This window comes from Euphorbia lathyris, chromosome 10, assembly GCF_963576675.1.
Source record: "Euphorbia lathyris chromosome 10, ddEupLath1.1, whole genome shotgun sequence".
NCBI lineage: Eukaryota > Viridiplantae > Streptophyta > Magnoliopsida > Malpighiales > Euphorbiaceae > Euphorbia > Euphorbia lathyris.
The window spans coordinates 3,456,558-3,469,902 of NC_088919.1; the positions used below are offsets into that span (position 1 = coordinate 3,456,558).

At 38.4% G+C, this 13,345-nt stretch overlaps 1 protein-coding gene across 2 annotated transcripts; it reads left to right on the forward strand.

Annotated features, from left to right (window-relative positions):
- The first annotated feature begins 4,223 nt into the window (after positions 1–4,223).
- On the forward strand, positions 4,224–6,355 carry LOC136209100 (rhodanese-like domain-containing protein 17). Of its 2 annotated transcripts, XM_066000481.1 has the most exons (5): positions 4,224–4,416; positions 4,517–4,689; positions 4,769–4,839; positions 4,928–4,981; positions 6,094–6,355. In XM_066000481.1, exons 1-5 carry the CDS (start codon positions 4,397–4,399, stop codon positions 6,175–6,177), a joined length of 402 nt encoding a protein of 133 aa, XP_065856553.1. In that variant the 5' UTR covers positions 4,224–4,396; the 3' UTR covers positions 6,178–6,355. The 2 variants fall into 2 exon arrangements, with proteins under 2 accessions (XP_065856553.1, XP_065856552.1); XM_066000480.1 differs by lacking the exon at positions 4,224–4,416 and having other exon boundaries at positions 4,423–4,689.
- Positions 6,356–13,345: the final 6,990 nt, after the last annotated feature.

A 13,345-nucleotide genomic window follows, 5' to 3' on the forward strand; every position in this document is an offset into this window, starting at 1 on the left:
AGAAACACCACCTCTCACCCGCCAATACCGCGCCCCCTTTCACATTCTCACGGAAGGGGAGGCAGTCACCTACCAAACTATCTCCTCTTCCACTGTTATGGCTCTCCCCTACAACAACCTCAGCGCGCTTGATCACTATGATGTTGGTCGTGCCTTCGAGGATCGCCTCCGCGCCTTTGGCTGGCACAACCATTTTTGTGCACGCCACCACGTGTACCCGTCATTGGTCCACGAATTCTACACTTCCCTCACTTCTAATGGTGTCCCCGGTGCCGCCCTCTTCACCTTTCGCCTTCAAAACCGCCCCCACTCCATTGACATGGCTTGGATCCGCACCCATTTCACCATGCAAACGGATCCTGGCACCACCCATTGGCGCACCGATGACACTGCCCGCGAATTCTGGGCAACCATTACCGGGTCGGACACTTATGACATCTCCAACCTCCACCCGGGTAGCATCCGCGATCCCGTCCTCTACCTCCTCCATCGCTTCATCAGGTTTTACTTCTCGGGAAAATCCGAGGCAAACAAGGTCAACAAGCTTGAGCTTCTTGCCCTTTACTGCTGCGAGAACGGCCTTAAGTTCGACCTCTCCTACCTTGTTGCCACCATGCTCCACCAGATGCCATCACGAAGGCGGGCCAAGCTCGGGCTCGGGCACTTAGTCACTATTTATGCCTCCTCGGCTCTTGGCTCCGCCGCCCTTGACCGCCTCCACCACTATGAAGCCCACCCCTTGGACAAAAATGCCTTCCAAACCCTCAAACGCCGTGCCTCCGGCCCGAGTGAAAGTTCGGGGGCAGGCCAACAACAAGCGGAGGAAGGGTGGGACTCGGACCTCGGCCTCAACTATAGCCCACCCCCCAACCACGACTTCAACTCTATCTATGCCCGGTTGGAAATTTTGGAGGGGAACCAACGACACGATCGGGCCCACTTCGACTCCCGGTTTGACGCCCTAGACGCTCGCTTAGACGCCTCCGAGGCCCAAAGGCAAGCGGATCGGGCCAACTTCGACGCCTTTACCCACACCTTCTTCACCCACTTCAACATTCACGGCCATCCTCCTCCGCCTCCACCCTAGTTTCTCTTTGTTTTTCGTTTTTATGTTTTTATGATTTTGTCATTTCTGTGTTTTTACCTTTCCGTTTTTATGTTTTCCGTTTCGTGTTTCTTTTATCTTTCGTGTTTTTAGTATTATACTTTCTTTCGTTTATTTTACTATATATTCCCCTTTGTGTTTTGATTCGTTTATTTTTCGCCCTTCTATTTTATTTTGCCCTCACTCATTCTTTACGTGTTCGTTATTTCTGTTTCTGCATGCACTAATTATGTTCACGCGGAGTGTACCCCTATATACGCCCCACGTGAACCTCCTTCACCATTGAATAACAGCCTCATACTCGGTCTATGCGGAGCATCTCTCTGTGTGCGCCCTGCGTATCCGAGCCTCTGGCCCCAAATCATATAAAATGCATCTCTTACGCGGGGCGCCCCCATGGGTACGCTGCACGTAAGACCAGACCTACGGGGTCCTTTCTATATCTTTAATTCTATCTTTCTTTTTGTTTTTGCTTTCATTTCTTTTGCGACGTCCTTGGAATAGACGTCATTTTAGTCACGTGGAGGGCCGTGCAACCCCGCACTTACAGTTTGTTTTGCACTAACAAAAACAAAAATAAAAATAAAATAAACAAAAATAATTGAACTCATTTATTGGCTCATAAATTACCCAACACACTACCTTCTACGGACAATAATTAAACATTCTGTTATTTGTCGTCAAAGGTAAAAACATCGAAACATAAAGGATCGGTTTAATTAAGAGATTTTAGTCTTGATTTTGAAGTTATAGAATTTATGCAAAGCTTAGGTTCGTACTAAACAAAAGCATTGAGTCCTAACCCACAGGTCATCTCTATAATGAAATTTAAGAAGGCAATAAAAACGAGATGGTTGAAAATTTGGCGAGAACTTGAAAGTACACAATTCAACCCGAAATTCTTGTGAGGTATTTTTGAGCCTAAAAGAGTTCGCACGAGAACTCTATTTCTTTCACAATCTTTCGAGAGCTTTGACTTCACTCGACTCATAGAGTTTGCATCTAATACCGGGTTAAGTACACTTATTTTGGTAAGAAGGGCAATAGATGATAAAATAAACCCACTTAGGCTAATTCCTTTCTTAATTATTTTTCTCGTTTTCATTAACCTTTAGGAAGCCCCCTCGAGCCTATTAACCGACTTCTTTGCTAATACCTTTTTAACATTTAACCTTTTTTCCTCTTGTTCAAATACCAATAAAATCAACCGCATCAGAATTACCCGAAACAAGCCGAGGCCTTAAAGCACAATAAGTCTTCGAAATCGTTTTTGTGCCGCTCTCAAAATAAAAAGAAAGAGAAAATATCTTCAGAGCTCGAATCATAGTCCTGCTCCAAGCCATATAATTGTTGTTTGTCAATTGCAGATTAACAATTGATGCACTTGGATTAAGACTAGATCGAGAAAAATCAATTGAATGAGAATCATCTGAAGACTCTTTTTCGCTTTGATCTGAAGAAACTTCATCGCTGAAAGGATCATTATTTGAAACTTCCTTCCTGCGATTTGCAGCTCTCTTCTTCTTGCCCACCATTGTTACAGCTCTGATACCATATCACAATTAAAAGGAAATGATGGAGACTTTATTAATGAATCACCAGAAAAGACTTAGCAAAACAAAGAAGATGGTTAGCTATTTATAGTAGCCAAGAACCATCGATGATTACAGAAGCAGTTGTAACTGCAGGTACAATAAAAAGGCTATAAACAGAAAGTTTGTTAGAGCAGCTTTGATCCTGTGTATGCTAGCACATTATAGAGTGAAATGAGTCTTTATTTAGTTATCTCAACAACTCCATCTTCCTCTTGATCTGATAAATCTTGCTCGTATGATGTCGTTGGGTCTCTCGACAGTTTAATTTGTTTCTCTCTTGGTTTATGTGGTGTTTATCGAGTTGTTAAGTTCGGTCTCTGTGAGACTTCAATTGGAAATTTTCTGTCAATTTATGCCTCTTTCCTCCATGAGTCCTGCTGGTTGAAGGTAACCATGGCAAAATATATCTGCTATTACATAAATGGAGGTCGAGGAGTGAACTGTATGAAAAGGAAAGGAATGGAATTGAAAAAGGTGAAGTTAGATCGACAAGAGGTTATGATGAATTAAGCGATTTGAAAAAAGCTTCTAGACAATCAGATTTTTATTCTTTAAGATTTTCTCAGTTAAACAGAAATTTTAACAGTGTTAAAGAAGATCTGTTAGTTTGGTTAAAATTGGACCAAGTTTCCAATGTTAGGTCCTTAATTGTACCATTTTTTACGTTGAGGGTATTATTGATCTAGACTCCGAACGTTAGGGGTATTTTTGCACCTTATCCCATTTCCATATAAATTTTCCTATTCTTTTAAAGGAATGATACCCATTTGGCTCCCTATACTAAGGTTTTAAAGTCAATTTAGACCTTAAACTATTAAAATCATTAATCAGGTCCCTAAACTAACCAAAAATCATCAATCGAGTCTCATTGAGTCTTCATTCTGAACAAAAATCATCAATTGAGACCTCATCGAAAATCATTCGGTTGAACAGTTTCAGACCCTCTTCTCCAAAGTCATTTTGAACCAACAGAGATTATTATAGTTTATATCAAATATACACAGTTTCTGATTTTAAGGTATGATAGAGACTCAATTGATGATTTTTACTTAGTTTATGGACCTAATTGATGATTTTAATAGTTTAAGATCCTAATTGACTTTGAAGCTTTAGCTTGGAGATCAAAACGGGTGTAATGCTTTTTTAAAAGAATAGAAGAGGAATAATTTAAGGGTTAAATTAGGTGTTATGCCCAAATATAAAATGGAAAAGCAATAAAAATTAAGGGTCTGTTTGTTTTAGTTGCTCCTATTTGTTGTTGCTGTTAACTGTTTCCTATTTGCTGTTATGGATAGACATCAGATATTAGTTAATTTTTGTCTAAAAAACAGATGTTTCAAATTTTTACCAAACACTTTTTATCTCCTGTTTAGACATGAAAGGCAAAAAGCAGTTCGGACAAATGGAAACAAACGTACCCTAAATGGGATACCCTATCAATTGTCTCATAAATATAATATTAATTAGTTATTGTATTGATGACGAAAGTTAGTTGGAGAAATGAAATGGAGTTATGTGTTGGTTTGCACTTTCCCCCAAACCAAACCCATAGAAACTAAACTACTTTACTTTTCTTTCTTCTGTTCTGTGTTCTCTTTCTCTTTCATATTTCTGCAGCACATCACAGCACCTGGTTTTCTCCGGCAACCAGATTTGACGAAATTAAGGTTTTCAACTATAAAAACTTAAACAAATCATGGGATCTTTGGACATTAGGTACCTCTTAATTTCTTTCGTTTTCTTTTCAATTAAGAGTTTCAAAAATGTATTTATCTTTATATGGGTTTCTTCTTCTATTTCTTACATGTAATTATAGCTCAGGATCTCAAGTGGTCACTGTCGATGTTAAGGATGCCAAGTCTCTCCTTGATTCTGGCAGTGGCTACATTTATTTAGATGTTAGAACTGAAGAAGAATTCAAAAAAGGTCATGTAGATGGTGAAAATATCAAAATATTCAACATTCCATACATGTTCAACACTCCACAAGGTATTTTTAAATCTTAATTAGTACTAATTAATTTCTAATTTTGACTTGTTTAGACTAATTGATATGTGATTGGGTCCAGGTAGGGTGAAAAATCCTAATTTCTTAGAGGAACTTTCAGCTGTTTGCAAGGAGGAAGATAAGATCATTGTGGTAATTTTAATTATTTATTAATTATTTAATCTCTGATTAACTTAATTTAATCTATGATTAACTTCTTCAATGGTTATAATGTAAAAAGGGGTGTCAAAGTGGAGTCAGATCTCTCTATGCTGCTGCTGATATGCTTACTGCTGTAAGTTCATTCATTTATTATAGGCATAATACATTACTAGCTCACTGAATTCGTCTAAAATAATAGATTGACTCCTTGAATTTTACAAGTGTCTCACTAGCTTCCTAAGCTTGCTTATTTGGTATCACCAGGTCCGTCTATAAATGTAGATTAACTCTCTGAACTTTGTGTGTCAACAACTCCCCAAACTTGTTTATTCTGTAACAACCAAAATACAAAAATTTATTAAACCTAAATTCTAAAAATACATCTTCATTTATTCGAGAAGTAATTTTTTCGCTTCTCCTATCTTTCAACCTATTACAATAAAACCTCTATATAAGAATACACTTGGGACCGAGATATTTGCATAACAATTGGGAGGTTATTACTAAATAGAATTTGATATAATAAAATTTCTCTAACACATAAAATTTTAATTTTTTTTTTATCATAGGCATACATGGTTTATATATAATGTATAACAATAGATATTAATGGAACAAATTAAATATTTAGAATTTCAATTTAAAGTTTAGGTTTTCAATATATAGATAATTGGAAGAGTTTTATGTGAAAAACGTAAACATCAATGATAATACTAAATATTTATAATTTCAAGTTGTAGTTTATGTTTCCAACTCATAGATAATTTCAATAGTTTTTTTAATATTATATATATATATATATATATATATATATATATAATTATTACTATACAGAGGAATAGTTTCTAAAGGTATGACTTGAAAAGAATATAACAAATAACGTTTGGGAGGTTATTCCTATTTATAACTGACCCAAGTTGAGACCGAGTTTTTTTATAACAAAATAGAGGTTATTCCTATGTAGAATATTTTTATATAGAGGTTTTACTGTATAAGAGTTAGTGTTGCAGATTTGAGATATTGAATGGATGAGGATGAGAGTTAGTATTATGTTTTTTTTTTTTTGTATTTAGTTGTTACAGAATAAGCAAGTTTAAGGAGCTGGTGAAACACTTGCAAAGTTCACGGAGTCAATCTACTATTTTGGACAAGTTTAGAGAGTTGGTGATGTACTAGGCCTTTATTATATATTATTAATTTTGATTAGAGAAGCTAATTAACAATTGTATGAGGATGAAACGACAGGGTTTCAAGGATGTGAAGAATATGGGAGGAGGTTATCTCTCTTGGGTGGAATTTCCCCTTAAACATCATTCAACAACACCCTAAAATTGAGCTTTGATTTTCTTAATATATATGTATTTATTTATATTAATCAATAAGAGGAACATATGTATTTATCTAACTATATACTATACTTAATCATCAATTAGTAGAATTTTGCTCTGGATTTTTGTAATAATTTGCAATGATTTTAGTAATGTTGAACAATTTCGTTGTTTTGTGATGTAATGACTTTAGTAATGACTTTAATCATCAAGTGGGTCTGGCTTTGCGGTTTAGTTTCGGGGTTTCAAGCTAATTGGGATGTCCGAACTTCACTTGCTTTGCCAGCTTCCCACCTTTATTTAAAAAAAAATACTATACTTAATCCTTTTTCACATTAGCTTTGTGATCAACAACATCATCATGCTTTCATTTATATAATAAGAGGAAAATATAATTAATTAAGATTCAAATGTTCAAACAAAATATAATTCAACTAAAGATGAATGTAAAAACTTCTACGACCATCTAAAAGGTGTCTGAACAACCATTAATCGGATGAGGAGGCGTTCAAGTACATCAGAACTTTATTATTTACCGGTTGAATCCATTAGAGGTGGACGAGGAGGCGTTGGAGTAGATTAGATCCGGAAGACTGTAAAGTTCTGGTTGAGTCGGAGGAGGAGGAGCTACCATTTGGAAGCTGCTGTCTGAATTATTGTTGTTCATGTTCCACCCTGAAGTTCCAGCCCAAATTGGTAGATTAAGTTGTGCCTCACTTGCCTCGCCTCGATTCACAATCATCCTCGAATCCGAATCAGAAAAAAACTGCTGCAGCTGTTGCTGCTGCGGCTGCGAATCCATGAACCAGCTCGGTCCAGGCTGAAAATAGACAGACGCAGGCGCAGGCAGATTATTCTGCAGTTGATTCAAGCAAGTGCTCCTATTCATCATCGAATTCGAATCAGAGAAAAGCTGCTGCTGCTGCTGTGAATCCATGAACCAACTCGGTCCAGGCTGAAAACAGACAGGGGCAAGCTCAGGAACAGGCACAGGCAGATTATTCTGTAGTTGATTCAAGCAAGTGCTCCTATTCATCATCGAATCCGAATCAGAGAAAACCTGCTGCTGCGGCAGCTGCTGCGAATTCATGAACCAGCTCGGTCCAGGCTGAAAACAGACAGGCGCAGACACTGGCACAGGCTGAAAATTGCTCCTATTCATGTAGTTTCCCGAAAAGTATTCAGACGACATAAAATCCATGAGTTTTTGTGATGCAACTTCAATTTTATAATCCAATCGAGAAGCAAATGCCCTTAATTCATGTAATGGAAAATTGTCTAGATAAGAATACTGAACTCCATTGATTTGTTCGTGTAGTTTAGAGATTCCTGAATCGAGGTTTCTCTTTTTCTCTATAAAATAATCCGAAACGGTGTAGGATTTTCTTGCATTCTGAGTTGTTTTGTATTTGTGAATAAGTTTAGCAAGTTCATCAGAATCCGATGGCCAAACAGTATCAAGCTTGACAGGTTCATCAGAATTCAGTTTGGGAGCGTAGATAAGCAAACAAGCATCAACCTCACAAAGAATTGAAATCTCTGAAACTTTCTTTGCCAAACTTGTCTTTCTCTTCTCGAATCTATGCATTCGATCACTCTCTTCCCCTATGAATTCCAGTTTAGTAGCTCTGCGGCCCATAATTCTTCAATCTACCAAACAAAGATTAATTAATTAATTAATGACTTTTCATAATAATAATGAGATTAAACTACTAAAACAAAATTACCTTAGCTTTGGAGCAATCTACAGCAATGGAGTTTTAGCTGTTGAGCGAAAAGGAAGCTTTTTTTTGGCAATAAAAGCTGAGTATTTGGGCTTTATAGGCTAAGTGATTTTTTTTTTTCTTCCTTTTCAAGGAAATTATAAATCATAATATGAATTTTCTTAGTTAAGAAATTTAAGGAATATATTTGAATATGCTAATTTTTAGAGTCAATGTTGGGTAATTAATGTGATATATTCTGATTGATTTCATAATTATAATGATGATGATAAAAAAAAATTTGTTTATTATTAGGGTTTATGCATTTCAAAATCTTTTAATTTTCAATAAAAAGATAAAAATCTTAGGGATTGTTTGTTTCACATGTTCATGTTTGTTGTTTGGTATTTTTCTATAAAAAACAACTATTTCGAATATTTAACAAACTTTTTTCTTCTTATGTTTAGAGTTATAAAATAAAAAGCAGTTCCGAAAATTGAAAACAAATGGCCACTTAGTTTTGATTGGATAGAGGATTAAGACGAATTAGCAAAGGGATGGAATTCTCTCCAGATTGCCCCTGAGATCAAGGAAAGGCCCCCCAATAAGAAAGTTGGTTCTGGTGATGAAACGGTCCTCGGTTCAGGATCTAGATTTGGGGTCCTGTCTATTAAGGATGCTCATGAATCTGATTACTCAAACGAGCATATGGAGCTAAGCATGCCAGGGTTAGAATCTGCTGAGCCGGAGGCCAATAAAGTAGAGACTGTTAACCCTCTGTTTGAGTCCAAAGTTGTTGCCTTGTGGAGCTCCCAGAATCATGCCCCATTTGGGAAAAAGAAGCACAATGAGGTTAGTATCCCGAAAACCTATGTTGATAATTCAAATGGAAAGGCTATGGGGGTCAATAAAATGAATATGAAAAAACCTATGGGTAATAAAAAAAATAACCATAGCTCTTTGGATGTTTGGGATAAAAAGGGGGCCTACTGGTACCTCTTCAAGGCTCTCAGGAGCCCCGAATAAGTACCTGGTTTAGGGTGTTGGGCCTGTGGTCAGTAGTCTGCCTTTTTGATGGACTTTTTTTGTATGGAATGTTAGAGGTGCGGCTAGTAAGGCTACCCGTATCCATGTTAAAGATTTAATTAAACAATTTAACCCTTCTTGTTTTGCTTTGCTGGAAACCAATATCAGTGGTAGTAAAGCAGATGAGGTGATTAGAAAGTTTAGAAATTGGAATTGTGTCAGATCGGAGGCTACTAGCCAGGCTAGGGGGATTTGGCTCTTCTGGAAGCCAAATCATGTTCAGATTGACATTGTCAGCATGGATGAACAATTTATTCACAGTAAGGTTATTTATCCTGGTAATAAACCCTTCTTTATCACCTTTGTTTATGCTGATCCTATCATGGTCAATCGTAAAAGGTTGTGGGAGGTCCTGTATACTATGAGTACGAGCATTTTGGATGCTTGGTTTGTGGCTGGGGATTTTAATGATATTGGCCTTATGAGTGATCAAAAAGGGGGTGGGAACCACTATGTGAACCGGTGTCTCAACCATAAGCAGAATATGGATTTGTGTGGGCTTTCCGATCTGGGAGCTGCTGGTCATAGATTTACTTGGAAACGTAATAGTGTTTTTGTTCGTTTGGACAAAGTTTATGCGAATATTGCGGCCATCTATAGATTTCCCGAAGTGAATGTGTTGAATCTCCCTTTCCGTCACTCTGATCACTGTCCTATTTTAGTTAAGTTGGTTAAAAGTCATCGGCCTAAAGGGGACAGACCTTTTAGGTACCAGATGGCCTGGGAATCTCACCCTGAGTTTAAAAACTTTGTTCAGGACAATTGGCAGCCCCACTTCAATGTTCTCCTTGCTGTTGAGGGGTTTAGAAGGAATGTGGTGGGATGGAATAAAAACATCTTTGGCCACATTATTAGAAGAAAGAATAAGCTTTTAAGCAAAATCGAAGGCATTCATCGCAATTTGGAGATTAGATTTGATCATAGTCTGAATAGTCTTCTTAGATCTCTCCAGAACGAATTAGAAGCTGTGCTGAGGCAGGAAGCGCTACTTTGGTTTCAGAAATCTAGAAAGGCTTGGATCAAAGATGGAGATCGCAATACCAGGTTTTTCCACCTTTCTACTATTATTAGAAGGTAGAGGAATCAGATCGATGCTATCAAAGATTCAAATGGAGATTGGGTCTATGAGGATGAGGACATTCGTCGCTTGGCCCTTAATTTTTATAAAGACTTATTTAAAGAGGAGAATGTGGATCTGGATAAAGCCCTTTCTAGGACTTCGTTTCCTAGGTTGGAAGAGGAAACGATTTGGGAAGCTTTCCATCCTATTGACCAGAAAGAGATTGATCTGGCCTTCTCGATTATTGGAGCTACCAAAGCTCCTGGGATTGATGGTATTCCTGCCATTTTTTATCACAAACATTGGGATACTGTGAAGGAAGGCATTTACAGTTTTGTTAAAGGAGTTTTCAGTGGTTCCAATGATATTAGGCTTGTGAATAAAACTCTTCTGGTCTTGATTCCAAAAGTTGAGAAACCGTCCTCCTTTTTACAAATGAGGCCCATTAGTCTTTGTAATGTGTTGTACAAAGCTACTACAAAAATTGTGGCTAATAGACTTCGGTGTATTCTTCCTGAGATTATTAGCCAGAATCAAGGCATTTTTGTTCCTGGTAGACAGATGATGGACAATATTGTTATTGCCCAGGAGATGGTTCACTCCATGAAAATTAAAAAGGGTAGGAGAGGTATTGTGGCTCTAAAGCTGGACCTGGAGAAAGCTTATGATCACTTAAATTAAAGTTTTCTTCTGGACAGTCTGAAGAGAGCTGGTATCCCGGATAGTTGGAGGAGATTGATCGAGGTCTGCATTTCTTCTCATGTTTTTCAGGTTTTGATCAATGGAGATATGTCGGAGGAGTTTACTCCTTCCAGGGGGTCCATCAAGGGGACCCTATGAGCCCTTTCTTATTTGTTATTGCTATGGAAAGATTGTCTCACCTTATCCAAGAGGCTGTGGGCAATGGGAAATTCCATCCAGTTTCCATCAACAAATTCTGTCCTTCGATTACTCATTTGTTCTTCGCAGATGATGTTATGATCTTTGTGGAAGGGAATGAGGAGCAAATTGGTGTGGTTATGGATATCCTTAACTGTTTCTGCGCCGCTTCTGGCCAGAAGATCAATATCCAAAAATCCCGGATGTTGTGTTCTAAAAACATGAGTAAGGGTGTCTGCAAAAGGCTAAGTGAAATATCTGGTATTCCTCTGACTAACTCTTTGGGTAAGTATTTGGGGTTCCCCTCCATAGTGACAGAGTCTCCAAAGCCTCATTTAAAGAGACTCTGGACAAAACTAATGGTAAGTGTGCCAGTTGGAAAGCTAAAACTCTTTCTCTTACGGGCCGTCTTACTTTGATTCAGTCTATAAATTGTGCGGCTACTAATCATATTATGCAAGCTTGTAGATTGCCTGAGCCTATTCTTAATGATCTTGATAAAATCAATCGGCGTTTCCTTTGGGGGGACTCTACGGAGGGGAAAAAGATCCACCTTGTTCCTTGGAAGGAGGTTTGTCAACCTAAAAACATGGGAGGCCTGGGGATAAGACAAGCCAAGGACAATAACAAAGTTTTATTAATGAAGCTTCTGTGGAGAATGTGGCAACTCTCCTCTTCTCTTTGGGTTCGTTTTCTTTGTGGGAAATATAGAAAAGATAAGATTTTTGGGGGCCCCAAGGAGAGAGTTGTCAATTGTTCTTTTCTTTGGAAAGGCCTCAGTACTGTGTTTTCAGAGTTTTGCTCTGGGATAGGTTGGGAGGTGGGAAATGGTAAGGCCATCAGCTTCTGGAATGACATCTGGATTGGAGGCAAATATTTATTAGAGGTGTGTAGCTCCTCGCCACCTAGTAATATCCGCAATTGGAGGATCGCCGATATGGTGGATTCTGAGGGGGATTGGATTTGGTCTAAATTTGAATCTTTTTTTAGTCTGGATACGCTCCTGAGGATTAGAGGGGTTAAGATAAGTAACAAGGAGGAAGATAGAGATAGTCATTGTTGGGCATTGACAAACAATGGGGCTTATACCTGCAAGTCTGCCTTTGAGGCTTTCAACCAAAATGGAATGGGTCCTCACTCTGAAGTTTGGAAAATCATTTGGGCTTTAAAAATTCCTTACCGCATTAGGAGCTTTCTGTGGCTTGGTGTTAAGGATAGGCTGCTCACTAATTCGGATAGAAATAGAAGGCATCTGGTGGATTCAGGTGCTTGCAGCAGATGCAGAGGGTATGTTGAAACTATTTTCCATGCTCTTAGGGACTGTACTAGGAGTAAAGAGGTGTGGAGAAAAGTTCTCCCTCACCACCTGCTTTCTACTTTCTTGGCTCACTCTGATCATGGCTGGTTTATTGATGGAGTTAGTGGGAAGTTATTGGCTAACCTTGAGCATGGTGATATTTTCTTTGCTATTGTCTGTCACCAGATTTGGAAGTGGAGGAATGAGGAGATCTTTAGAAAGAAAACTGTTTCTATTCCTAATTTAGTTGAGTTCTTCTCGGAAAAATTATTCAATATTACTGATAGCTTCAAAGGAGATTCTCTTGCTAGGTCGGCCCAGAAGAAGACTGTTCACCTCCTTGGTTGGTGCATGCCTAAGGAAGGGGTGGTGAAATTAAACACGGATAGTTCTTGCCTTAAGGACGGTAAGATTGCTGCAGGAGGTGTTCTGAGAGATGATGGGGGTGCCTGGTTGTCTGGGTTTGCTCAGAATCTGGGCTTGGGTTCGTCCTTTTCGGCTGAGCTTTGGAGGATTTTTTCTGGCCTTAAACTTGCCAAGAGTCTGGGTTTGAAGAAGTTGATTGTAGAATCTGACAACCTTGAGGCTATCAAAATGATTTCCGATAATAATGCTATTTGTTTAAATAGCCAAAATCTAATCAAAGGTATTAGAAGATTTTGCTCTTCCTTTGATTTCATAAATTTCAGCCATATCTTCAGAGAACAGAACCGGGTAGCGGATCGTTTGGCGGCTGCTGGTCATGAGGGGATGTTGGGCGTCACGACCTTTTCTTATCCTCCTGATTATCTTTCTTCTCTTCTTTTTGAAGATGTGGTGGGGGTTAGCTTCCCTAGGCTAATCCCAGGCTAGGTTTTTGGTTTTTGTTTTTTTTTTCTTTTCCTGTTCCTACCAAAAAAAAAGGGAAGGGATAAGTTAAAGATAAGTGTCAAATTTAGGCTTAATAGGCACCCAACCCCCTAAACTTGTAACTTTTTTCACCTGGCCCCCTCAACTTAGGGGACAACCTCTCAACCCCCTCAACTCTCCAAAAACATCACATACAGCCCCTTACACCCCTATGTTCGGTCAAAATATTGATCCGCATATAAAACGCGCTTGACTGTTGACCTCACCAATGCCACGTGTCATTTTTGTAACAATC

Bases quoted from the DNA above. Each gene is read 5' to 3' on its own strand.
- LOC136209100 (XM_066000480.1), top strand. From the start codon at position 4,464: ATGTATTTATCTTTATATGGGTTTCTTCTTCTATTTCTTACATGTAAT. The intron at 4,690-4,768 runs GTATTTTTAAAT...GATTGGGTCCAG, and splicing joins CATGTTCAACACTCCACAAG to GTAGGGTGAAAAATCCTAAT. The intron at 4,982-6,093 runs GTAAGTTCATTC...ATGAAACGACAG, and splicing joins CTGCTGATATGCTTACTGCT to GGTTTCAAGGATGTGAAGAA.